Raw genomic sequence first — 25,038 nt, 5'->3', positions numbered from 1 at the left:
AACATAACTGCCAAAGACTCTGTGGCGGGAAAACTGGAGGGGGAAGAACCATCTTACAAAGAACAGGGAGAGAATAATACCTAAAATGGGGGAACAAAACAAGAAACTTAAAAACACACTACAACATCTCCCCGTTTCTTAACAAATAAAATAAAAAGAACGGGAAGTCCACAGAAACTTAAAATTCAGGATCTCGCGGCTGGTCCGGCCAGGCCTCGCTTTCTTCGAGCTGGAATCCGCCCGCCCCTGGGTGGTCGAAGGACGGTGCAGTCGCCCCTTCCTCATCTGTAGCTTCTTCGGCCTCCGAGGAGAGGTCTTCCAGCTCGATGGGCTTGTCCGACGGGACTGCGGCATGGTTGACAGATGCTGAGGTATCTCTGACCATTAGTCTCTGGACCAAACCGCGGATCAAAATAATGAAAACTAAAAGTACTAATTAACTCAGAACAACCTTGCAAACAGATTCTATTATGGAACCGGCCCACCCGCTGAGGCCCCAACCCTTGAAAATGTCCCCCAGCCAGTCAGAGGTTTCTTGCTTGACCTGATGGACAAGGTCTTGCAGCCTCTTGATGGAATGTCTGGCGTCCTCGGCTCGAGAGGATAGGTTCAGGCAGCAGAGGCCCTCAAACTCCTCACAGTGATGATGATGGAGCAGCAATAGAAAAATCTATTGCTGCTCTGTTTTGGAGTGTCGCCTTCCTTGTTATTTCCTCGTCTGTGAGGAGGTCGTAGAGCGCGGCCGAAGTAAAATTTGCTTGTTTAGCCACCCAGCACTCTAGACAGCCCAATTCACCTAGAGCCTTCGCCACCGATACCCAAGGCAACAAGATGGTAAAGGCGACGGATTTTGAGTGTGACCAATGAGTAATTTCATCATCACAATCCTCAATGAGATCCTTGAGATCTCTTTTAGGTCTAGCCAATTTAGATGTGATGTTTGTCTTCTTCCAATTGATAATTTGAGTGACGTTGGGGGTAAACAGTGTCAGCCGGCCAAAAGTGCACGGCCCTTCCGACCAGGCCAGAGGGGATGCCTGCCCACGCCCGGTCGCCACAATTAAAAACACGCCTCGGGGAAGGGAGTAAGGGGTCCGTCTGGTAGTGGTGGGGCCGAGGATCTTTAGGACAGCCTTACACCACTGCTTAGCTTGGTATTCTAACTTGGACTGTAGCACTACCTCACTACCCCTCTCGACGGGGGTGATTGTATAATCAAACTGAAAGCAAATTGATGCATTGGTCGAACCGAGGAAATGTAACTCTGTGGGCTCGGAGGGTGCAGGATCTAGCCTGCTCACTCCGTCTCTCCAGGCGTTGGAGGAATCACAACTGGGGAGGATAGTGAGGCTCTGGGCTAGGATAGCATTAAAGGCACTTTAGAAGGCAGGGAGAAACTCGCCTGGAGAGAAAGGGATCCCCACAAGGCGACATCGGGTCCTCTGCTGCGCCCGTGTCTAGGCATATACTGTCCTGTCCTAACGATTGAGCCAAGGCACGCCAGACGTTGACTTTCCGCTGGGGGATGACCCACGGCTCCGAAGGTGGCAAAAGGAGTCCGCAGGTCGTCATGATCGCCATTAGCAGGCTAGGGTTGGGAGTCAGCGATGTTGAAACGGGGGCCATGGGGGAGATGTAACTGAAATGAGATAAGATAGTAAAAGTATGACGAATTCACAAAAATGGTTCTTCTCCAAACAACCAGTTTAAGTAAAACATACAGGGGGTAAGAGCTGGAGCAGGGGGTGAATGGGAGGAAACATGACATAGGAGGTCAAGGGGTGGAGGAGAAGCTGGAGGAGAGGGCTCTTCTGTAACTGGGGGAAGATCCGGAAAGAAAGACAAAGATTGATGGTGTGGTTTCCTCCGCCAACGCCAACAAGCTTGCCGGACTTGTGGTACTGCCTCCTTCTTAGTCCTCTGTTTCGGGACGAAGGGCCTGACCCACTTAGATGGAATCCACCTGGGGCCTGAGGGAGTGGACACGCAGGCATATCCCCTCCCCCAGGTCACCAGGTCAAAGGGGCCCTCCGTCCGCCAGGTCTCCGGATCTTTTACAAGAACCGGTGGCCTGGCTTTAGGCTGCAGCTGCTGGTGACTACCAAAGTGCCGGACCACTGGAGGATTTTGGCTGTCAAAAGAGCAATTTAGAAAGTTAAGCGTGTACAATGCCCTTGACAGCCGGACGTGGGGGGTCTCCACCTTCATCGCCGGTTGTTGCCGGGATAAGATCTTCTTAAAGCTCTGGTGGGCCCTCTCCACCATGGCTTGGCCTGTTGGGGAATAGGGGATGCCAGTCGTATGGACTACTCCCCATTGCTACAGGAAGCTCCGCAGCTCCTTGGAGGTATACGCAGGGCCATTATCTGTTTTTAGGGCCCTAAAGATGCCCAAGACAGCGAATGCCTGAAGCAGATGCTTCTGCACATCCGCTGCCTTTTCACCTGTGTGGGCAGAAGCATAGATAGCCCCAGAGAAGGTATCAACTGAGACATGGACGTAACACAATCGACCAAAAGATGGGACATGCGTCACGTCCATCTGCCACACTTCGCAGCTCGCCAAACCTCGGGAATTGGCCCCTGAGGCCACAGTAGGCATCTGATCTTGTTGGCATTGGGGACATGTGGCCACTATCGCCTTGGCCTGATCCTGTGTCAGATTGAACTGCCGGACCAGGCCAGGCGCATTCTGATGGAAAAGTTGGTGACTGATCTTAGCCTGGCCGAACACGTCTGGGAGAGGGGCCTGCGTAACAGCAGCCGCGGCCAGAGAGTCGGCACAACGGTTGCCTTCCGCAATAAACCCGGGCAGATCAGTATGTGATCTCACATGCATAACATAAAAAGGGTGCTCGCGGTGGGAGACTAGCTCGACGAGCCTGTTAAGCAATTCAAATAATCTTTTGCTGGTGACCTCTTGAAGAACCGCAGACTCAGCTTGAGACACTACACCTGCGACATATGCAGAATCTGTAACCAAATTAGAAGGCCCAGGGAACCTCTGGAATGCCCTGACGACTGCGTCCAACTCAGCAACTTGTGGAGAGCCCTCCACAACAACATCAGTCTCCCACTGCTGAGTCTGAGGATCTTTCCAAGTCATTACTGACTTGTGGGATGCTCCAGACGCGTCTGTGAAAACTGTCAAGGCATCCAGCAGCTTCCTGCTCTGAACCTTTTTCAGCGATAATTTAAACTCCGAATTGAATAATTTGTAGGCCGGCCGATCTACTGCGATGCGCCCGGTGTAGCTGTCGAGTGCAAACTGAAGATATTCATTAGTTTGCAGCAGTTCTTCAAAGGTCTTTAATTTGAGTTGTCCTGATTCTAATTTAATTGGGATATGTATGCATGCGAAATCACACCCCGCCAGCTCCCTGATCCTCGATCTTGCTTTGAGGATCAGTTCGGCTACCAACTCCTGTGGCCGTGTCATTCTTTTGGACCGATGGTGGCTGAGAAACACCCACTCTATAATTAAGAGGGGGTCACCCAGCCCCTGGTCCTTTACACTGGTGTCCCACTGGTGTATCACGCCATGGAGATGTGGCAATTTTCTCAGTATAATAAATTTGAAGGGCAGGCCCGGATGGTAACGGTGGGCCTGCCTGGCCAAAATAACTTTCTGTATCTTCTCCAAAGCCACCCCTGCCTCTGGGGTGAGAGCCCTAGGGGAACTCAGCCCCTCTCCCCCTTTCAACAAATTGAAAAGGGGGGCTAGGTCTTCAGTTGAAATGCCTAGCCAGGGTCTCACCCAATTTAAAGACCCACACAGCTGATGGACATCCGCTAGGGTCTGGACTTTTGTCCTAATAGCCTATTTCTGCGGAACAATGGTCCGCTTTGTGATTTCGAGGCCCAGGTATTTCCAAGGTGGCATCCGCTGAATTTTGTCCTGCTGGAGCTCGAACCCTGCAGCAACCAACGCATTGGTTGTCAGGTCAAGCGCATGGGCAAGCAGACTGTGGTCGGGTGCACACACGAGGATGTCGTCCATGTAATGGTGAATGATGACGGCATTCCCGAGGGCTGTACGTATGGGTGACAGCAGCAAAGCGACATACCATTGGCAGATCACAGGGCTGTTCTTTAGGCCTTGCGGAAGCATTCGCCAATGATAGCGCTTGGCTGGGGACTCACGATTGATGGATGGAACCGTGAACGCAAAGCGCGGGGCATCGTCTGGGTGCAGGGGAATCTGGAAAAAACCATCTTTTATATCTATAACTGCCAAATTCCAGTTTTGGGGGAGCATTGCTGGGGAAGGCATCCCTGGCTGAAGAGGACCCATGTCCATTATTTGTTCGTTAATTTGGCGGAGGTCGGTCAGGAGCCGCCACTTGTCCTTATTAGGCTTCTTAATGACAAACACTGGGGAGTTCCAAGGTGACATTGTCTCCACCAGGTGGCCTTTCAGTAACTGCTCCTGAATGAGCTCATTGAGCGCTTTTAATTTTTGCTTGTTGAGTGGCCACTGCAAGACCTGTACTGGTTTATCTGACAGCCAATTCAGCTTCCAGGTCTGGCGCTCCTCAGTGGCCACTGCCCGAAAAACCTGGGGAGCCTTTGGGAGGTCAATTCTGGCTCCCCACTGGGCTAGTAGGTCCCTTCCCCAGAGAGGCTCGGTGTAATCTAAAACGAACGGGCGTATAGAGGCCAATTGCCCATCGGGCCCCTTAATTTGCACAATGCTCTTAGATTGATTGGCCAATTGAAGGCCCCCAACACCTGAGATTGTGCCCGCAGCGCTTTGCAAGTCCCAATGTGACGGCCACTCCCGAGAGGGAATGATCGTCACATCCGCACCTGTGTCCAAAAGACCCCTCACGATCTTTCTGTCCCCTCCCAACGAGAGCTGACAAGTCAGGCGGGGCTTCTCCCTCCCCACCAGCTGTGCCCAGGCTACTGTCGGAGGCGATGTCCTCTCCACGGAGTTCTTCCAATTATCTTTATCTGGAACCGGAATAGCCTGGGCAATGATCTGTCCCTTAGGGAGGAAGAGTGGGGGTCGGACACAGTACAGCCCTACCGCGAAATGGTCCCGGTCGGTAGTTACTAGACCAGGGACGATGTGAATGTCTCGCGGTGTGTGCTTTGTGTCCCCGACGACTGTCCACCTGCAACGTCCAAGTTTCCTCCAGCGACCCGGGTGTTGCAGGTCAACAGACACCAGCTGGATGTCACTACTAGGGAGATAGAAGTCCCTAGTTAGCTGCAGCCTGTAGGGACAGAGGACATGGTGTCAAGCGCAGGTGTAGGCTGAATACCACAGGTATGTGTCAAGTCTGGTACTAAGTAAGACAAATCCGGCAGTGTGTACGGCAGCTCTCTGTCGTCTCCTCCCTCCCCGCTTGTTTTTAAGTGGCCTGCCGCATTTTTGTCTTCGCGCAGGGAGGGGCTGGGCTCCAGGCCTAGTTTTTTGTGCCCTTACTCTCCTCCTTTTCCCGCTTCCTTCTATACTCCAAATAATCTAATCGTATCTGGCATTGAGGCATCCAATGCCCTGTCTTGCCACAGAGGTGGCAGGGGTGGGTGGCTGTTGATCTTCTGCCGGACCCGGGTGTTGGGGGCCCGGCAACGGGGGCAGCTTCTATATCAAAGAAGTCCGGTTCGGGGTCCTCCGCAAAAGCCACTGAGGCTCTTTTAGGCCGCGATGGTAAGGATACCTGGCCTACCACGGCCTCTATCATGGCCTCCACCGTGGGCCGGGGACTTCGAGGGAGCCTCCTGATGGCCTTCCGACACTCTAGGTTGGCGTTGCTATACGCCATCCTCCAGAGCATCTTCTCCCTGTCGTCGTCCCCGGTCGCCTGGGCCTCCACGTATCTGTAGAGGCGCTCGATAAAAACCATGTAAGGCTCTTGCGGCCCCTGCCGGACTTCATCGTCCTCCCATTGGGAGGTCATCACCTCTAGCTTATAAAAGGCCCGCTCTGCTGCCTTAGCGGTCTCTACAAGCTGAGACGAGAACAAGGCCTTTGCTTGAGCTATCCCCTCTGCCCACTGTCCCTCGCCTAAAAGATATTCTTGGGAAATTGCCAAACCGTCCGCGTCATGAGACACTGAAGGATTCCCCCAAAGAATCGGGAGAACCTCCACTATCTCCCTCCTCCATTCCCCCACCCAGACCCTAAACTCCATGGGTCTTGCTAAACTAGAGAAAAGGGCCCTCAGGTCCGCCGGCACCTGATCTCCCTGTGCAAGGGCATTCCGGAGCATACCCCGGAAGTATTCAGACCCGCGGGAGTAGTCCTTCTGCGCCTTGCACAGTTTCTTAATCCGGGCCTGTGCTAAAGGCACCCACTGGGCCTGAGAGCTCCCCTCCCCGCTGAGGTGGTACGTAACCGGAGCGGCTTCCAATAAAGGCGCCTGCCCCGGCTTCCAGTCATCCATCCCCCCCCACCCCGAACACAAGGCGTGAGAACCGGAAGGGGGAGCGTGGGAACCGGAGTTGGAGGAGGTTGAGGCGGAGTCTGGCAATGGGGCAGGGCGAGGGAGTGGGCGCGGCACACCGCCCCTCTCCGCCCCCTGGGTGGGGGAGGGAGTTCAGAGGGTGGGGAGTTCAGAGGCGGAGCAGAGTATGAAGGGTGGAGCAGGGGAGGAGTAAACAGGGGGCTGAACTGGGGGAGGAACCTGGGGAGGAGCCGACGGAGGATCGGAGGGCGGAGAAATGGAAGGAGCAGAGGAAAGAGATGGGGGAGGGACAACCGAAAAAGAGGTTCGATCCAGGGGAAGGAAAGGGTTAGCATTAGGGAGGAAAGGGTTAGGAGGAGAAGAAAGAGCCCTGGCGGGAGCGGCCGCGTGGCCGCCGCCATCTCGGGCACCAAGGGACCCCTTTTGAGGGTCGTCGCAAAACCGAACAACTTTGGGGTTTGGAACCGGGGACTTGGGGACCGGGGTAGAGGGTAAGGGAAGAGAAGGAGCCTGGCCAGGGCTCCTCGAAGGGGGAGGCCGAGCCGGTCGAGGGGGAGCAGGGGCAGGATGGACCCCCTGCCTCTGGTCGGCCCTCAAAATCCTCCTCGAGGGCTCATGCCTACGGGACGAGGGAAAGGTTTGGGGGACAAGGGCAACTGAACGAGGAGAACGAGGGGACAAACCAGAAACCGCGGGACATTTCTTAGGCTCCACAGGCACGCCGAGTGTCGCATGAACTCTGCGCGCGCAATACGCCACGGTGGCTAGTTATGTCTCCCCGGAATTTATGGCCTCTTCTAATTTTGCCACAACGGCTGCCCAAAACCGCGGCTCTTTTACGCGTTCCGGGGAGACCTCGGGAAACCTAGAAAATACCCACTTAACTAAACATTTTAACTCCTGCTTGCGGGCTTTCTGACCACCCCCAAGCAACAAACCCTTCACAACATAATAAACCTCCTTCTGGGATTTTCCCAAGCCGGCACCCATTGCGCCTTTCTAGAGCAGAAACTGCTACCGCTAGAAAGGGGGAAAATCCTCTGATGACGCAACCGCACGCCCGGGAAACAACGAGAACTTAAACAATGAGCCGCCTGCCGCCGGCCCCTGCCCCCCCCCACTGCCCCAAAGTCTGGGTAAACAGCCGGAGGGAAAAAGAGATTGGGTGATGGGTGCGGCCCCACGTCTGGGGAAATCCGGCACCCAAAGGGAAGAGAAAACAAAAACGGCGCGGGGACGAGGAAAAACCTCAAGGAGAGAAGGCGGGGGGGTAGGTCCCCAACGCAGGGCATATACCCCTAGGGAAAGTTAAAAAGGCAGAGGGGAAGCCGGAGAGTCCCCAGGACGGGGCCCGAACTCACCAATCCTGCTGCGGCGACAAAGAAAAAACCAGGCGAAGGTCACTCGTCTCGGGGAGTCGTCCTCTGAGGGTGCGAGGAGTCCCGACTCCCTTCCGCCGGGGAGCGCTGCTTCTAAAACGAAGCCTGCTACTACCCGGGGTAGTCTGGCGTCCAGAGGGTAAGTAAATCCCAACTCCGCAGGGTCCAGTCCGTGGTCAAAAGTCCACTTCGTCGGCCCCCACGTTGGACGGCAAACTGCGCGAGGGCGTACACGGCCCTAAGTCCGGCTAGCTGAAGGGGTAAAGCGGCCGACGCCCCTGCGCATCTGAGGCCAGCCCCCCTTGGCGTCCTGGCCTCGGGCTGGGCTGGATTGCGGACTTGGGTTCGTGCTGGACGAGACGAGAGAGGAGGCGACCACTTGCTGGGGGTAAAACGTCGGTTTATTGAAGAGCCCACAGGCAGCACAGGGCAAACCAACAAGTGGAAAAACCCACAGCAAAATGGCCCCGAACACGGGGGGAGACAGAGTTTTACAGGGAAGGGGTGGAGACGGGAGGGGAAGCCCAGCTAACCAATAGGGGAACATGTGGGGAGGTACATAAGAAAACTGACACAAGAACTTATCCAATAAACATAGAACAAAGGAGGGGCCCTGGGACGCCAGCCAACTATGACCCCCAGAGAGAAGAATGTTCTCGAAAGCAGGGAGGAGTGGGGGGTGATTGACTGGGCCCAGGGAGGAGGAAAACTTTACTTACATGGTGGGATAAGGGAGGAGCAGTTATGTAACTTGGGAGATTGACAAATAAGGGGGGCAGGGGTAACCGTGGTAACATAACTGCCAAAGACTCTGTGGCGGGAAAACTGGAGGGGGAAGAACCATCTTACAAAGAACAGGGGGAGAATAATACCTAAAATGGGGGAACAAAACAAGAAACTTAAAAACACACTACAACACATCAGAAGCAAAGAGCTTAGCAGGATTCAAAACAAGAGGGGACATTTCTGCAGATTATATTTGCAAAACTTCTGTAATATTGTAACAGCTTAAAAATTCTGAATATTTATCAAACAGCAGCTTTGGAGTAAATATAAACTATAGCTTTGGGATATGACTCAATCATTCATACATAATGGAAGTTTAGAAGCTTCTAAGGAAAGGAGCACAGGAATTATTCTTCCTAACAAAGTTCACTTTAAAATGTATGGATAACCACTTCAATTTTTTTTTTTTTTTAAAGAACAGAATCAGATAAAATTACTCTCATTTTTCTTTGCTACAAGATATGCTTCTGTGATATATAGGCAATAAACTCCAGACAAACAATATAACATTCCCTCCAGAAATAAAATACTCATAGCTTTTTCACTCTGTTGTTTCCAAACCAGGCAAATAATTATTACGGAGGAGTCAATAAGAAAAAAAAAAGAAAAAAAAGAAAAAAAAAAAGGCATGTTTTTCTTTCTCTACTAATAATCTCATTTTAGACTCTCTTGAAAACAGTTGCAATTTTTGTCTCCTTACAGAATTTCCCAAAATTATTTCAAGTTTTGGTGAGCCTGACCCGACAGGCAACTAAAAACTTCAATGTGAGTTGTGCTTACCTTTGCATGCCCTGAACAGTTGTTTAGAAACAGAAAAAGAGAAAACAAAGCAGAAAAAAGAGACAAAAGAAACCCCACCAGAACCCCATGAGCAAACTACCCACCCCAAAAATGGCAACAAATACATTTAAAATTATTTTAAAGCCTCTTTTCCTATGCATGTGAGGAGAATAGACTGGGATTTGCAAAGCCATGATACGATTTTATATGGTTCCTAAGAGATGAAAACTTTAAGTTCCTTTTAAATTTCTATCCACTACACTTTTTATTATACAAAAGTGTAGACAATTATAAGCTAAATTTAACTTGTTTCTCCCTTCCTACTTTAAGATCATTTTGCTTCCATTCCTGCTTTAAATTCTTTCCCTTAAAGTTAAAATAAAGTCAAATACTGTTAGAAGTTACAAATTTCAAAGCATCATGTCAATAAATGAAAGGGTTTGGTTAACAATGAACACTGAAGTTTTATCAAGAGACAATCAATCTCAAGATGGCGAGAAAAGGGAATTTAAACTACAATTTTTAATGAATACTGAATAGCATTAACACTTACTGGCACATTTTTATAGATAATTGCTTCAGGCCTGACTATATTGAAGCCACAATAAAAAAAATGAAACAGGCTGAGTATGATAAGTGGCTTCTGAGACAGAAATATTTATCCTTTTATACTAACAGAGGGGAAAAGACACAGAGAAGAATACTTGAGCCCACACCGAATATAGCAGCATCCTCCTCACACGTTCTACTAGACTACAAGTGTAAGGACTCCACAAGAACACACATCTCCACAATTGCTTTTCTTGAAAAAGAAAGGCCAGACAAAGCAGAAGCTCCAACCCACACTCTTATATGATGGTAGATGACACAGATGCTCCTGTTCCCACCATCTGCTGGTATTCTACATAGTGTTGCTCATTTTGGTTAGTCTTATCTCCTCCTCCAGACTGCATCAATCACTTGGTCTCTTTCTTTCACACCCACACTTTCAACTAGGCTTGAACAGCTCAACCACACCGGCAGTCAGGAAAATCAGAGGCACTTATCTCAATCTTTGTGCCACTGTTACTTCTGTTTCTTTTTCAAATCTTTATTTTGGTGAAGACAAAACCCCACCATGGTGAATTCTTACTAGGAGTTTGTCCAGGGAGGTGAATTCTATAATATGATACAACAACAAGGGCTATTACTTGTATTATGCCTTTGGAGAGAATAATGCAGAAGTAGTAAAAGTGGTTCAAGTAATCCTCTAACATTTAAAAGGCACTTACCCATGAGGCAAATGAAAATATGGGAAGTGCATGAACTGTGAGACTCAGTATAATCTATTTTTATTGCTTACTGCAAAAACCTTGCCCATAAGTATTCTCAAACAAGATGAGGCCATAAATGCCTAAACACAGTACTAAATGAATAAAATAAACTATTATAACAATTCATAGGAATTTTATAACCCATCATCACCATGCATAAGGATGTATCAGTCCAGTGACTTTATTAAAATCAAGATTCCAGCCTCCCACATGCTGTTCTATTGGCATATAAACATCACAGGGAAGCAACAGATGGGGTAAATAAAAAAAGGAAAAGAAGCTTGATACTGCAGAACAAACAGCCACAACAGGTTGTTTTGGGATGTGACACAACAGGAAGGAATTGCCTCAAAGCGCACAGGATGGCTTTGGAATGCAGCACTGGGTCCCAGCATCACTCTTACACATGAGACCAGCTGCCCATCTATGTGTTAAGTAACTTGCATGAGGAAGGAGGCAATATCTTCTACATCATCCATTATCGCTGGAAGAAGAAGGAGGCACTGTCTTCAGGGTAGCCCTGGGTTACTTAAAAAGATGTTTCCCCAAATTTTATCAGCACAGCTTACAAGGGTTCAAGGACAGGCTCCATTTTAATCACTGCAATGGCAAATTGGACATTCAAAGGCTTTTGGGACACCTGTGTTCTCTATTCTCCTTTTTCTCCAGGCCATACACATTGTTATGATTCTCAGATATCTCTCTGGGTTATGAGGCCAAACGTTAGGGTTTCAAACAAACATTACTTTGGAATCCTTTTCTTATGCCAACTAATTTAGATTAGCTAAAGGAATGTCCATTTTATCCTCATTGCTCCTTTATTCACTATAAACTTGTCATTTTTCATGGCATAATGTTTCTCTATGTTATTAACTCTACCCAGACACATAGCCAAACACAGCACAATGTTGCTCAGCCCCCTGTCATTTTCTGATCCTTTATAAAATGCTAATGTTCCAGAATATTTAAATTGTTAATCAAACGGTGGTGCTAACAGGTTTAAAGCCATGACTGCACTTTAGCACAGTTCATTGCTCAGAACTTATGAGGTCACTGGAGTCCTATTGAGCAATCAATTCTGTTCAGTTACAGCTGTAAATTCTTAGCAGCTATAAAAGTGCCCATTTCATACTACAAATAAATATATTTTAGCTCCTCGTCTGCATGATTCAAAGTCAGAAAAATATAATTTATATTGCTGCCTCTTCCTTACCTTCTCATGTCCTCCTTTATGTGCAGATTTATTAGTTCTTTAGGAACGTGGAAGGAGAGGGTGGTCTCAGCCATCTGCTCCCGGATCCGCATCCACTTGTTGTCAGAAGTAGGGAATCTATACAACTTACAAACAGGGTTTCTCAACACTGCAAAGAGCAAAAATAATATCATTGCTTTCATGTGCTTATATGAGTCCAAACATTTATGACAATAACCTGCATAATTATTATATTATTTCCCCCTAGCTTACAAAATTAATTTTAGTATCATTAAAATTCCACTAAAAACATTTAATATCTATTTCATTTTTATACCAGCATGTGGAGGGCAAAGTATTACTAGTACATCAATAAATCGCATTTTACCAGCAGAGTAGCTAACTTTTGAATTTAGGTCTTCAAAGTAGTGAGAATGTCAATCAGACTCTCTTTTCTTGCATTTCAGCTGGAGTTAGGAAAACCAGAGAGCACAAATGAACAATGAACTCAGTACAGCCACCACCACAGCTTGCCAGCACCACTCACAATTCCAATAAATTGCACAGGACTCAGGGTTCAGCTGCATCTTCCCCTGGACATGCACACACAAATCATTAATGCAAATTGGAGGTGTGCTTCTGCATTAAAGGAAACTTGAACATATTAGAGTTACCTGGAACTTTGATGGGGTCAAGACACTGCCACTACATAGAAATAAATATAACAGCCCTGTCGATATGTTACACACACAGTTTTCAGATCACTATTGCAATGTGACATAAGAACATCACTTGACTTGGAATGAGTGACAGCTACTAACAGTGACAGCTACTAACAGACATTTCACAGACACCATTAATGTTTATGTAGTCTGATTTATAGAGAATTAAAAATAAAAGGTACCCAAATTGCCTTGTCTATCTAAGCAATCAGGATTTTTAACAAATATCCTTTAGGAAAGGCCTAAAAGAAGACCAGAGATTTAAATACACTGATAATAAACCCACTGCTTGCAACCCGAAGAAAGGAGCAATGTTTAAGTGGTCGCACTGCTCTATATTCCCATCACTCCACTGAGATGTCTTTCATCAGCAATCTTGGATGAAAAACTGTTGTTGGATTATGCCCTTTTCTGATCCAGAGATGGAGCAACCGAGTCTTAAAAAACTTTTATTCTATTTTCAATCTCTTGGGAAGGGTGAGACAATACAGATGTTATAATTTACGCCTTTACAATCAGAAGCCAACTATTTCTTAATTACAGTACATTATAAGCACTTCTTGCCATTTTATTGTCATTTTATGAGCCTTTTTAGAGTAATTTTGCCTTTAGTTCTTAGTGATTTTACTTTCAAAAACTAAATTTTCACTCAGTATTGTGAAATAAGCGAAAGAGATGCTTAATTTCTCTGACATATTAAAAAGAGCAATTTTTCTTTACTATCAATACCCAAAATATCTCAATGTTCAAACCTCAGGAAACTAAGGGCTAATTCAAGGGCTAATTCAAGTCTGGCCTTAAACAGAAAACTGCCAAACCAGATGATAATTTTGAGTTGGTACTGTTTTTTCTGTTGTGCCCCCCGATCAGCATATTACCTGGACATTTTAAATGATGATGCCCCTGACACAAAAGATTCTTTATTTTACCTTTTTATATCTACTTCCTAAGGAGTTTATCAAGGGATTTTTTCCAAGAGCAGCCCTTAAATTCACACTCAGAATCGACTACACTGAAAAATGCACATTAATCTGTGAGAACCTAATGCAAATATGTATCTGAAAAATCTCTTTCCTCCCATCTCCCCAATGTTGCCACCATCACAAAGTAAAGCAAAGCCCAGAAAACCCATCACAACTGCACCAAGGGACAAAGAACACTAAAAATATGGATTCAAAGTTGTGACTTTTATTGTGGCTAGAATTATTAAACTCCTCTCCAGGTACTGGCTTCATCTTCAGGTCTTTGATTCAGGTCTGAATTTTCAGATGGGGATAATCTCAAGTGTGTTGTAAGTTTTTTAAATGGTCAAATCCATGGGTTTAAGAAGAAAATTTCATTTACAAAGTCAAAAAAAGCCTGGGCATTTTTCCCAAATAATCCCAATATGCAGTATTGCTAAAGCTTAAGATTTAAGGCCAATAAAAGCTGCATAAGTACTTGATGTTTTTTCCTTATAAACAGAACTACTGAAGGCATGCAACTCCATAAAAATCTCAGAAGTATCTTCCCCTCCAACTGCAACAATAATTAATTTCTACCTGTAACAAGTTGTCTAGAACCAAATTCTAGAGGGCATGTACAATAAGAAGGGTGAGACTAGAATTGGTTTTCATAAAAAGTAGTGATTAAAATGAGTGGAAGTTTCATAAAGATAATCCTTGCTGTACTCAGACAGTGATCATGAGAAGCATTGAAGAAAACCCAAAATCCACATGAACTGCAGTGGTTAAAAAAGAGAAAACTCTGTTTTAAAAGCTTTTCTCACAGCATCAAGCCTGAAAGCCAATGCCATATATTTACCCATGAATATTTTTGGACATTGTCATTTTTAATATGAAGAACCTCTGTGCTTTTTATTCCATGCAATATCCTTCACATTGCTTCCCCTGAGAGTACAATAAAAATAATAAAAGATTGAATACTCTGGTTTTATTTTCATTCCCTATTGAACACAGATCAAAGCATATCTTTGCCATATATTAATTTGCTAACAGTGTTCCTATTTATATCTTTCTTTGTAGCATAGGAATATGATGTGTATTACCTCAGGAATAATAATTAAAGCTTTCCTAATTTTGCTTAATTTCAATTACTTTTCTTATCTTTCTTTTTTAATTTAGAATGCAATTTGTTTACATGTAAACAACTGGCAAACTCTCCAGCATTATAAATAAGTAACTGAATTTTGAGACGTAAATTCAGTCTCTGGAGGTATAGAAGCAATAGTGATAAGGCTCTGAAACACACTGCTTATTCCCACTCGCTCAACAAGCATCTCATAACTCACTGGAGGGCTGAGAGTTCCCTATCCTAGGATTTAAATTTCACAAGAATGCCAGCATGCTTCTATGCCTACAAGCTTAAGGATTCACAGAGGCAGCTTTTTTTTTCAGTTTCATCATTTTGAAGGCCTGATAAACAACAAGAAAATACCAGAAAGCTTTACAGCAGCATACACGTCAACTAAATATGAATGTATATGGAAAACATACTGTTCTGGGGGCAGTTCTGTATGAGCACAGCATGTCAGCAGGAAAGTGGAGGTGATGCTGCACGAGAAGAGAAAGTCACAAATACAGGAAACAGACTGAAGACTAATTATTTATCTGAGAAAAACTTCCTGTGAGTGCAAACTCTTCTCAATAGCCTGCATGCTGTCATTTCTTGCATATGCACCTCTTTCCCCTCAATTCTTTAAAAAAAGCCTGACAACCCAAAAAATGACAAAAAAAAAAAAAAAAAAAAAAGCTCTTCAAGGTGTGTTTGACTTTATAACTTTATAAACCCGAGTAGTGTTGGGTGGGCTTTGGTTTTATATTGTGTTTGTATATGACAATAACAAATGTGAAAACGCTGCCTAGATACACTGTAGAATCACATGGAAATATTCTTGACAAATTGATCGAGACTTCAATATTCCTAAAACTGACATCTACCTTGGAAGTTCCAACAAAACATATTCACAACCTACAGCATTTTCCTATACAAAAGAAGTCAACAAAAAACCCCAATCAGACCTATACAAGGGAGGCAACAAACAGAAAACAATCTGTTGTGAATCAGCATCGTTCTCTGGCAGAAATGTCATTTCTTCAAGTCTCACTAATCTGGATGACATACAGAATCACAACCAAAGAACTGCACTGGGCTAGATGAAATCCTTCACCTGGCCTCTGTATCTTGTGCCCAAGAAAAGCCATAAATACACACCTGGAGACACAGGATACCCTCCATGCCTCCAGCTATTTCCAGTTCAGGAATTTCTGGAGCCGGATGTAGCTCCGGCACATTCAGAAATTCTCAATTAACATCTTTCTCACTTTGAATTGATGAAAATAAATGGTATTTCTCTAGAACATATTTTTTCTGATTCTGATCTAATCTCAACAACTCACAGAAAAAAAATGCAATATTCACACACATATGGAAGAACTTAATTTTTGGCAGTTTTTAGGGCTTCCTTCAGACTGCAAAGCAGATTCAGAAAGTCTGCCCTATCAGAGAAATCAGATTAAAAAGTTTCAAGAAAGATTTTAAAAAGTTGTAAAAGTTTGGTAACATTCCTCCTCAACGGTATGTAGCAAACACAGAATTCTTGACAGTGCTGTGGTTTTAGATGACCCATATAACTTATTTGTGACATTGTTATTGCCGAGTAATGGAGATTCATAAACTCGGGCTAATAAAGGTTTTATGGCACAGCACATCAGCATGTAATACTCCTCAGATAATGAAAGAAAAACAGATCTAGTTTAACACCATGCACTCAAGCCCAAGCTGGCCTAGAATTGAGAATGCCTTGCCAACAGCTCCCTTCATTCTAGGACAGACAGTTTCCAGATCAATCTGAAACTGCCACTTCACCAGTTATGAATGAGAGAGATTGATTGTCCTGGGTATTCACTTACAAATAATGCAGAATTATTTTACAGAATGCCGTGCAATGACACAACAGAAACTAATGATGGTAATTCCATGCCCATGGAAGTCACTGACAGTGATTTTTAGTCACTGAAAATCACTGAACAGTAAAGATGCAGGAGATGGAGATTTCAGCACTGCTTCAGAAAGCGCAATTGACACACACTTATTCAAACTTCTCCGTGAAATGATAATGCCAAACATGTATAAAACACTAAAATATTGAACTTGAACATCTGTGCAGCATTTGAAGAGACATTGATGAGCTCTGCCACGAATCTGTGTGATTTCTACAGGACCAGAGGTGGAGTTGCAAGAGCTGTCTCTTACAGATATTGGAATTCTTACCTGCATTTAAGGAAGGCAGGTTGTCCTTCCCACTTATGCCCTCAGTGGCTGTACACTCACGAACCAATGCACACTGCAAAAAAATACAATACAGATGTGACACATTCAGGGGGTCTGAGATAAATCCATGGCAGTTTATAAAAGGTAGGCTGAAAACCATGAGTGATAATAATACAAACTTCCAAAGTCTTACTTAGAATTTACATTTTTCTTTATATTTCTGTTCCAAGATACTGAAACACAATCAGAATTATAGCCAAGAAAATGAAAAAAATATGATCAGCTGTTCCATAACAAAACAGAAATGTTTCCTACCAGTATTATGGCAGAAATGTTGAGAGATAGTAATAGTTTAGCTTAATACGTTTTACTATAAAAATAAGGCACTTTAGTTTAAAACCATTTTTGACAAGTTCCATACTTTCGAAGAGGTTTCTTTAGACAAAGCAGTTTTCACATGCACAGTGCAAGAAAACCCTTCATTAATTTTTAAACAAGGGAAAAGCAGGAAGCACAAAAAAGTCCTTAAAATGTGCTCAGATTTTGTGATTCACCAGTTCAAAACTTATTTATTTTTTATTAATTCAATGACTCACCATTCTCACAATTGCATCCTCACTATCAACATATAATCCAAGACTGTGTTGCCACTGATTTGTACAAACCAAGGACTCCTTTAAAGACCATACATTGGTCATGAGTCTGGTCTCTCTTTACAAGTATTAGAAACCCCTAGAAAGCTGCTATTAAAGCCTTCTGTGTCCCCCAGGCCCAACAGAGCTCAGTAACTACATCTCCAATAACTGCAAGGAGTCTCATTCCACATTCTGCAGTGGAAGAAAAGCCAAATAAAAGAGAAGGCTGAAAAAAACAGCTCATGTTGCCTATATTGTGCAAGTTTTACGGGTCAAAGTCAGGAAGATTTCACAGCATTTGTTGCTTTTTTGGAACTGGTCACACTCATCTAAGGCATTGAAGTTCTCTGAGATAAGCAGTGAAAAAAAAGTGTGAAATTTACCCTCAGACTGATTTTGCTATGCAGAAAAGATACTGAAAATAATGTCCTCTGCTCAAAAAATAGTTTTATATGTAACTTCCAAACAAAAAAATCCTGCATTCCCTGTAGCAATATTTCCTTTTATTCAGGAAGAACAGGATACACCACAGTGTTAAGCAGTGAACTGTTGTATTCGGGCTGCAAAAATTGTGTGCTCCCATTTAATGCAGATGAACCTGCCCCTTTGCAAGGGAATTTACCTCTTCTTTGCTTTGCCTGTCTGTCATTCTTCCAGCTTTTCAGTATTGTGGGCACAGATTGCACATAAAAATCAACATAAACAGGACTTCAAGGGCAGAAACCAGACCAGCTGTCCAAGGAAAAAAGAAGCTGTATTTATGGCATCTCTCTGGACAGTTTTTATCAGAAGTGATCAAATATATTCAGTTGAGATAAAAATAAGCTATTTTTTTCTTCAAGAAGGAGAGGGCCTAGGAAACTCAGGTTAGGATATTACTCTGTACATCTTCATGAATTTGGTTTTTTTGGATGAGGGAGATAAGTTTACACAGCACTTGCGCCACAAATTTTGTTTTAAGTTCTTAACCCAATTTGGTAATTAGTATTTTAGACATCTGGTACAACAGATCATTCTAATTAACTTTGTGCAATAAACTGAGTTTCTACCTTTTGATCCTGAGCATCTGCTGTGATGTGGTCTGTTTCCCCCTCATCCAGCTCTCCCATCTTCATAAGATTGACTTCAATGGTACCAACTGTCTTTCCACCATCAGATGTCCTGGGAAAAAAACCAACCCATGACACCGGGTCACTTGCAGCATCAAATCCTTTCAATTAGAATAACATCAGTAAATATTTAGTGCCCTCTCCATTCTGTTAAGTGCAGCCACCGCTACTGAGCTGGCTATTTACCATCACAAACCAAATGTTAACAACAATGAGGCAACTTCTTCAGGACAATGAAAGCTCTCATCACAACACTGAGGACAGGTAAGTGCTATGAATGGTGCATGAATCCATGAACACTGCCAGGTTCTCATTCTAGACCTTATCCTCTTTGTGGACCATTGGATAAAGGGCTGTAACACTGCACCAATATTCCACTTAGGATCTGCAATCCCAATGCAGAGTACATGGCTTTGTTTCCTAACAATCTGCAAAGAAAGGATAGAGTGTATTAACAGAATCCCTGCAAAACCAAAACAGTGAAGCTAATCTGAATATCACGTTTCCCTTTGTAATCCCTCCACAGAGAAATTATTCAGAATCCATCCCATTTCTTGAACTATATGGGAATGGTAGTATAGTTACAGGTGAATTCCTTCATTATCATCCCCATAAATAGTTTACTTTCAATTAATCAAAAACAAATAATTTAGATGTACATCACCGAGGGAAGAGCATTGCTGACTTCCTTTAGGAAGAAACAAGGATTTAAACTCCTGAAAGATACCAAATGCTTTTTCAGCTTTCACTGGCAGCACAGCACCAAGTTTATCTCCCTGACTTCTTCTGAACAGCTAGATTTTTTTTTTTTAAAGGAAGGAAAGAAGAGTAACTGATAGTTTCATAATAATGAGGAAAGGGTAACAAAAGGCACCAAGCAAAAATAGGCAAAAAGGAAATGACGAGAATAAGTTCAGCACAATTACAAAAACACAGCGAGGAAGGAGAATCAAAACAAATACGTGTGGGGCAATACTGTGTCTTTTCTGAGCAGTGGAAATGAAGAGTGATGAATCAAGAAAAAAGAATACATAGAAAACTTCAATGTCATAAAATCATTAAACCACAGAATTATTGAATATGCTGAGTTGGAAGGGACCCATTAAACAAGTTCAGCTCGTACAGTAAAGTCTCAAAAAATAGTTACCCCCAAGCTTTCAAATTAAATAATTATCTTCCTTGAAAACCATTAGGCTTTACTATGCACTCAGTAGAATACACTCATCTTGCAACTACACAAATCTGGTCTTCTATAAAACCTTGCAAAATAAACATAATTCTTCATATTTTACATGTGTAAAACTTCATCTGCTCTAAGCCAAATTAATTACTGACAATAAAGAGACTATTAAAAATGAACCAGTTCCAGATATTTTTGCAATTGAAGAAGCCTGTATTAATTTAAGAAGTATCCAGAAGAAAAGCAGTAAGGGTTCAGTGTCCAAATTATGAGCAGAAATACATAATAATATTGAAAGGGCCTTCTGAATGAAGAACTTTCCCTGGAGTTGCTACAGCCGTGTGGCTTGACTGCTCCTTCTTGTGTCAAACCAGCACCCAAACTAGGCTCTGTCAACAAATGCACTGCAGCATCCCCAGCAGAAAGGGAATACAGCAGATGTCAGCAAATCACATATCTTTAGAAGCCAAAGTGTGTGGTTATGAGACTGACAATTTTTCAGGAGCTTAAGGTGTTCCGATCAAAGTGCCAAGCAAATGAACTGATCCAAACCAACAGGGCCTGTTGCTCCAGTAAAATGGAAATGCTAACTACACTTTCTCATCCTTGTCTCCTGTTCTTTAGAATCCTCAATATTTCCCTTGGTGCTATTATTAAAAGCTTGGCCTCAGTATGATAGCGAGCATTGCACTGTTTGCCTGCACAAGGAGCAATATGTATTTTGTATGGGTTTAAAAACAGTGATTGATATAATTCCACTTTTATATATTTTTTTATTATTATTTTCTTCTCAAAATCACTCCTGTTCTGGTCTAATACATATTTAATACTACAATCTGTTACAGGTGTTACCTGTAAGAGAAGGTAATGCAACACAATAAAACTAAACAGTGGGACTTGTTGCACTGTAGTTGCACTCCTTTCTCCAGTTCTTATCTTCCCACACAGAAATACGAAGACACATTTTAACGAAAAAGGCAACAACAACAAAATCAACAAATCCCAAACCCAAAGTTTCTTTTGAATGCTACGGGCATACAAATCAACAAAGAGCTCTGTAAATGCCCAGGGTAAAACTGTCAGACTGATTTTAAAACACCAGCAGTGCTTGAGAGTCTTCAGCTACTTGAAAACACGCATTTCAAACTTTCCAGCAATACCATGAGATTAAAATTTCATTTGAAAGAAAATTTAAAAAGAGAAACAGAAGTGACGGAGTGGGAAAAAAAAAAAAGCTTAGTGATCATACCTTAGTAGGATAAAACCCTGCATAATTTTACTTTGCACTAACAGTATTGAGCACACACACACATTATGTATACACCTCATGTCCTTTGCTTGTAGAGATGTAAAAAGTCTCACACAGACACACTGTTCAACACAGCACCAGATAAGGAATCAATTGGTTTTAGGATACTTCACAATGCATTAGAATGAGATCAGCTTATTTGCTGTAGTTTAATAAAGCTGAGAAGGGCACTCTGCACTCACACGGTGCAGTGAAGACGGTCCCTGCACCAAATTGCTTTCAGTCATGAGTGAGGAGACACATCCCCACAAAACAAAGGACTGCACCTTGACAACCTGCTTAGGGCGAGTTGGGATGGGGAATCTGGCCAAGAGAATAAACTCAGCATCAACATAAGAAGCCCATACACGGGACAAAACCCACCTGGCTTATGGAGATGGAAAATTGCTGATATTTTTTGGCACCCTGGGACAAGGATCAGCACTCATCTGATACCTGTCAGCAGAGCACCTGCATTTGAAACAGATTTCTCTACTATCCCAGGTCCTTAAGGATCCCCAGGTCAGTATTAGTTCCCCCAAATGTGAGGGAAGGAGATAGCCAGTAACACCACGAGCAGCAGGAATCTGTGCCCACCTTACTCCTTCTGGCCATAAAATGCTGACCAAGGCATCCAGGGAGAAAAAAGGTAACAAGCTAGTGATGGAAAAGTAAGTGAACAAGATGGACTGAGAACAGCAGGCATTTGCCTCCAATCTTCTAAAAAAAAAAAAAATAAAAAAAATCAGCTTTTATTGCTAAATTAGCAACCAGTATACCTAGCTCTTATTTAGAAAGGAAAAAAAAAAGTGTGATTTTATTTTTTTCATCAGACACACTGTATCATACACTCAATATTAAGAAACATTCTCCTACTGAAAAATACTTCTGTTGCATTCAACAGCCCATTTTTTGCCATTCATCATCACAACTGTATGAGAAAGCTGGAAGCAAGTGACATTGCGTTATCACTGCAAAATGAAACATGCAAGTCTATAGAAAACCTCTCTCTTCTTATAAATTCCATATTGAAAACTGCAATCCCAAATCTCTAATAACTAAATTCCTCTCCCAACACCTGTTGTGTACACTGAAGTAATTCTGCAAATCAATCTTTTTGTGTTTTGATGATTACTGCATAGATCTACCAGAAACACTCAGCCACCAGTTTAGGACACCTTTATGGAGAAGAAAGGACAATCAAAATAAAAACTTCTTTTGCAGAGGTTTTGTAACTTGTGTCCCTAATCACTATTAGGGCACAATGGTAGAAAAAAAGGGAAGTAGAGCACTGTGTGTCAGCAGTAAGAATTTGTAGACACAAGCCAGCTCTCCACAAAATAACAGAAAAACACAAGAATGCTCCTTTGAAAACACTTTTATATTGTTCCATTGTACCTCAGAAAGATAAAGGAAAAACATAACTAAAAAAAAGGAAAAGAAAAAGAAAACTCAGTTAAAAATTAAGCAGATTCTATAATTACACCAATCTTTACAGGGCACACCACAGAGCTATTTCTGGGTCCTTAAATCTCTACTTTAAATCTAACAAAGGAGTATCTCAATCACAGGCATGCCCTGATAAACTCCTATCCAAAGAATATCAACAAGAATTAAATAGAATTTATTGCTCTGACAAGTCCCTTGATATATCCTCTATCCTCCTGAGAGGTACTAATATTGCAGGGTAATTAGAGGAAAGCAAGCTTAAATAAGTAGACTGCTCTGGTTAAATTGCCATCAAAGAAATGTGGATCATTTCTACTGACATTCTGCTGCCCAATAGTCATAACCAGAAAACAAACCCACTTTTGAAAGGTTAGGATGTTTTTCTTAAAAAATATCCAACTGACTAAACCCTACCATTTAATGTGTCTGCAAATTAAATTTCATTGGTACATTTGTATTTTAGTGTTAGCTGAACAAAGAGGGCAACCAAGACTAAAAATATTAATGAAAACCAATTTTTTCATCTATTTCTTATGAGTTTTCCATCTTAACTTTTTGCTTACAAATTGGATGGCTGAGATACAAAATATTTACTCTGAAACCGAAGCTTTCCGTTCTGTCAATTACTGTGCCACCTGTTGGAGACAATCTTCCAGATCAAATTTTCAATATGTCAGTTAGGGAAACCAAATTTATCCCAAAGAGCTGAAGACAACTTGAATTCCTGTAAGAACAGATTCTTACGATCACTAAGCTGGAGTTCATCAACCTAGGTCTGTACCCTGTCACTTATTAGAGTTCTGTATCACACCCCCTGCAGTCTCAGTGTAGCTGCATACAACGAGTTCAGGAGACCACAAGCATTTTCATGTGGGAGACACCTTCAATAATTAGGACCACCTTCTTTAAACGTGCCTAAAAAAACCTGTACACTGCTAATTCTTTAAACCACACACACCAAACAAAACTGACAATTTTATGCTCCTTTCTAAAGGAAACTTTGAATGAATATTCCCTATGCCAAGTTCTCTACAATTCTTCCATAGGTTATCATGGTATAAAATGACCTTTTCTAATCTGGCACATGGGAAGCTCACTTGCTACCTCTTGGGAGAAGAGACCAACCTGCATTTCTCAACATGGCCTTTCAGTTAACTGTGGAGGGTGACAGGGTCTGGCTGAGCCTCCTTTTCTGCAGGATGAACATGCCAGCTCCCTCAGCCATTCCTTGTTCGACTCGTGCTGCAGACCCTTCCCTATCTCTGCTGCCATTCTTTGGATGAGAAATGCCAAAGGTTAGTACTTAGAAAAACCCTGATTTACAACACTTACCTGAGGGTGAGGGTCAACTGCTGCTCCTTTGACTTTACCAGATCACCCACTCTAAAAGTTGCACAGCCCAGGAAGCTTCGCTACAAATCAAAGCAGAAAGAAAAGATAACATATTCATTCATTTTTGTTATTTCTTTTGCTCACACACTTGAAAATCTTCCTTTGCTACAAAGAAAAATATTGCATTTCAATATAACAGTTTGATACTTAATCCTCTAGAATTTTTTTTGTGCAGCATGATTATCAGTAAACTGTTAAAAACTTTGGTTTTATGGGCAGGAACCTTTCTCATTTCCATTAAGAACAGTCTAACAACCTGACAAAATAACAGGTTGTAAGATGTACAGCCACAGGAAGATTTTCATTCAGTACCAGTATTTGCATTTTGCATCTGTTCCTTCCTATTTTTCTAATTTCTGGATTACAAGAAGTGCTAAGTTTTCAGTGTTATACCAAAGTTGTTCTTGTTATGGTTTTTCCTCAAGCCATTGGCACTACCATCCACGTATTCAAAATATGAATGTATGTGCTAGGAAGGCATTCTTAAATTGAGTTCAGCACAAGTTTATTAATAGAAATGTTTTATTTCTCTAGTTCTTGGCAATGTTTTAAGTAGTGTTTTCCTCTATTTCCATTGTAAGGTGAACTTATTTACTGCATTAAAATTGCAGAGAAATGTGGTAATGTAACTAGAATGCCTAAAGTTAAATTAGGCTACACCACTGTATCTTTTTCTTCTATAAAAATCACTCTTCACGCATAACAAAGTACAAAGAGGAAAAAGGGTTAAATCTTCTCTTGCACTTGGGCTATTTTTTAACCTCTGCTCATATCCTGCTGAGATCCCATTTTGTCAATTTGGCCAGCAGTAGTATTCTTGCCTTGGGAACAATGGGCAAGAAACTAACAGCCATCTTCTACCAATTTATCTTTCAAATGTACAACACAACATCACTTGCTCTAAATAAATTGTAAGAAGATCATGACATTATGTTTAATTTTTAGCAAAAAAAATTAAGAAGGGCACAAAGTTTGGTTTTTCTTACATAACACTAAGTTTACTGTTGGAATGGCAAATTAGAATTCCAGGCTAAATTATATACATTCTTGGCTATACAAATGAAAGAAGAATCAAGTTGCTCTGAGTGAACAGAGGCTGCCTACAGAGAGCAATGTTCTCTTCAAG

The 25,038-nt window shown here is 42.9% G+C and overlaps 1 protein-coding gene across 1 annotated transcript in view; it reads right to left on the bottom strand.

The window, feature by feature from the left end:
• LOC128949960 (inositol polyphosphate 4-phosphatase type II-like) overlaps window positions 1-25,038 on the bottom strand; it is a gene marked incomplete at its 5' end in the record, with an annotated part of 107,856 nt that overhangs the window by 80,767 nt on the left and 2,051 nt on the right. The window contains 4 exons of the mRNA XM_054294853.1: window positions 11,887-12,034; window positions 16,860-16,932; window positions 18,544-18,655; window positions 23,853-23,932. Of these exons, the coding sequence (XP_054150828.1) occupies window positions 11,887-12,034; window positions 16,860-16,932; window positions 18,544-18,655; window positions 23,853-23,932 (413 nt within the window). The remainder of the gene's footprint in view (window positions 1-11,886; window positions 12,035-16,859; window positions 16,933-18,543; window positions 18,656-23,852; window positions 23,933-25,038) is intronic.

This window comes from Melozone crissalis, unplaced genomic scaffold (assembly GCF_028551555.1).
Source record: "Melozone crissalis strain CALT ecotype California unplaced genomic scaffold, PUWL_Pcris_2 ptg000347l_1, whole genome shotgun sequence".
Taxonomy (NCBI): domain Eukaryota; kingdom Metazoa; phylum Chordata; class Aves; order Passeriformes; family Passerellidae; genus Melozone; species Melozone crissalis.
Note: the sequence above shows the minus strand (reverse complement) of the source record. Positions and strands in the feature narration are given on the sequence as shown.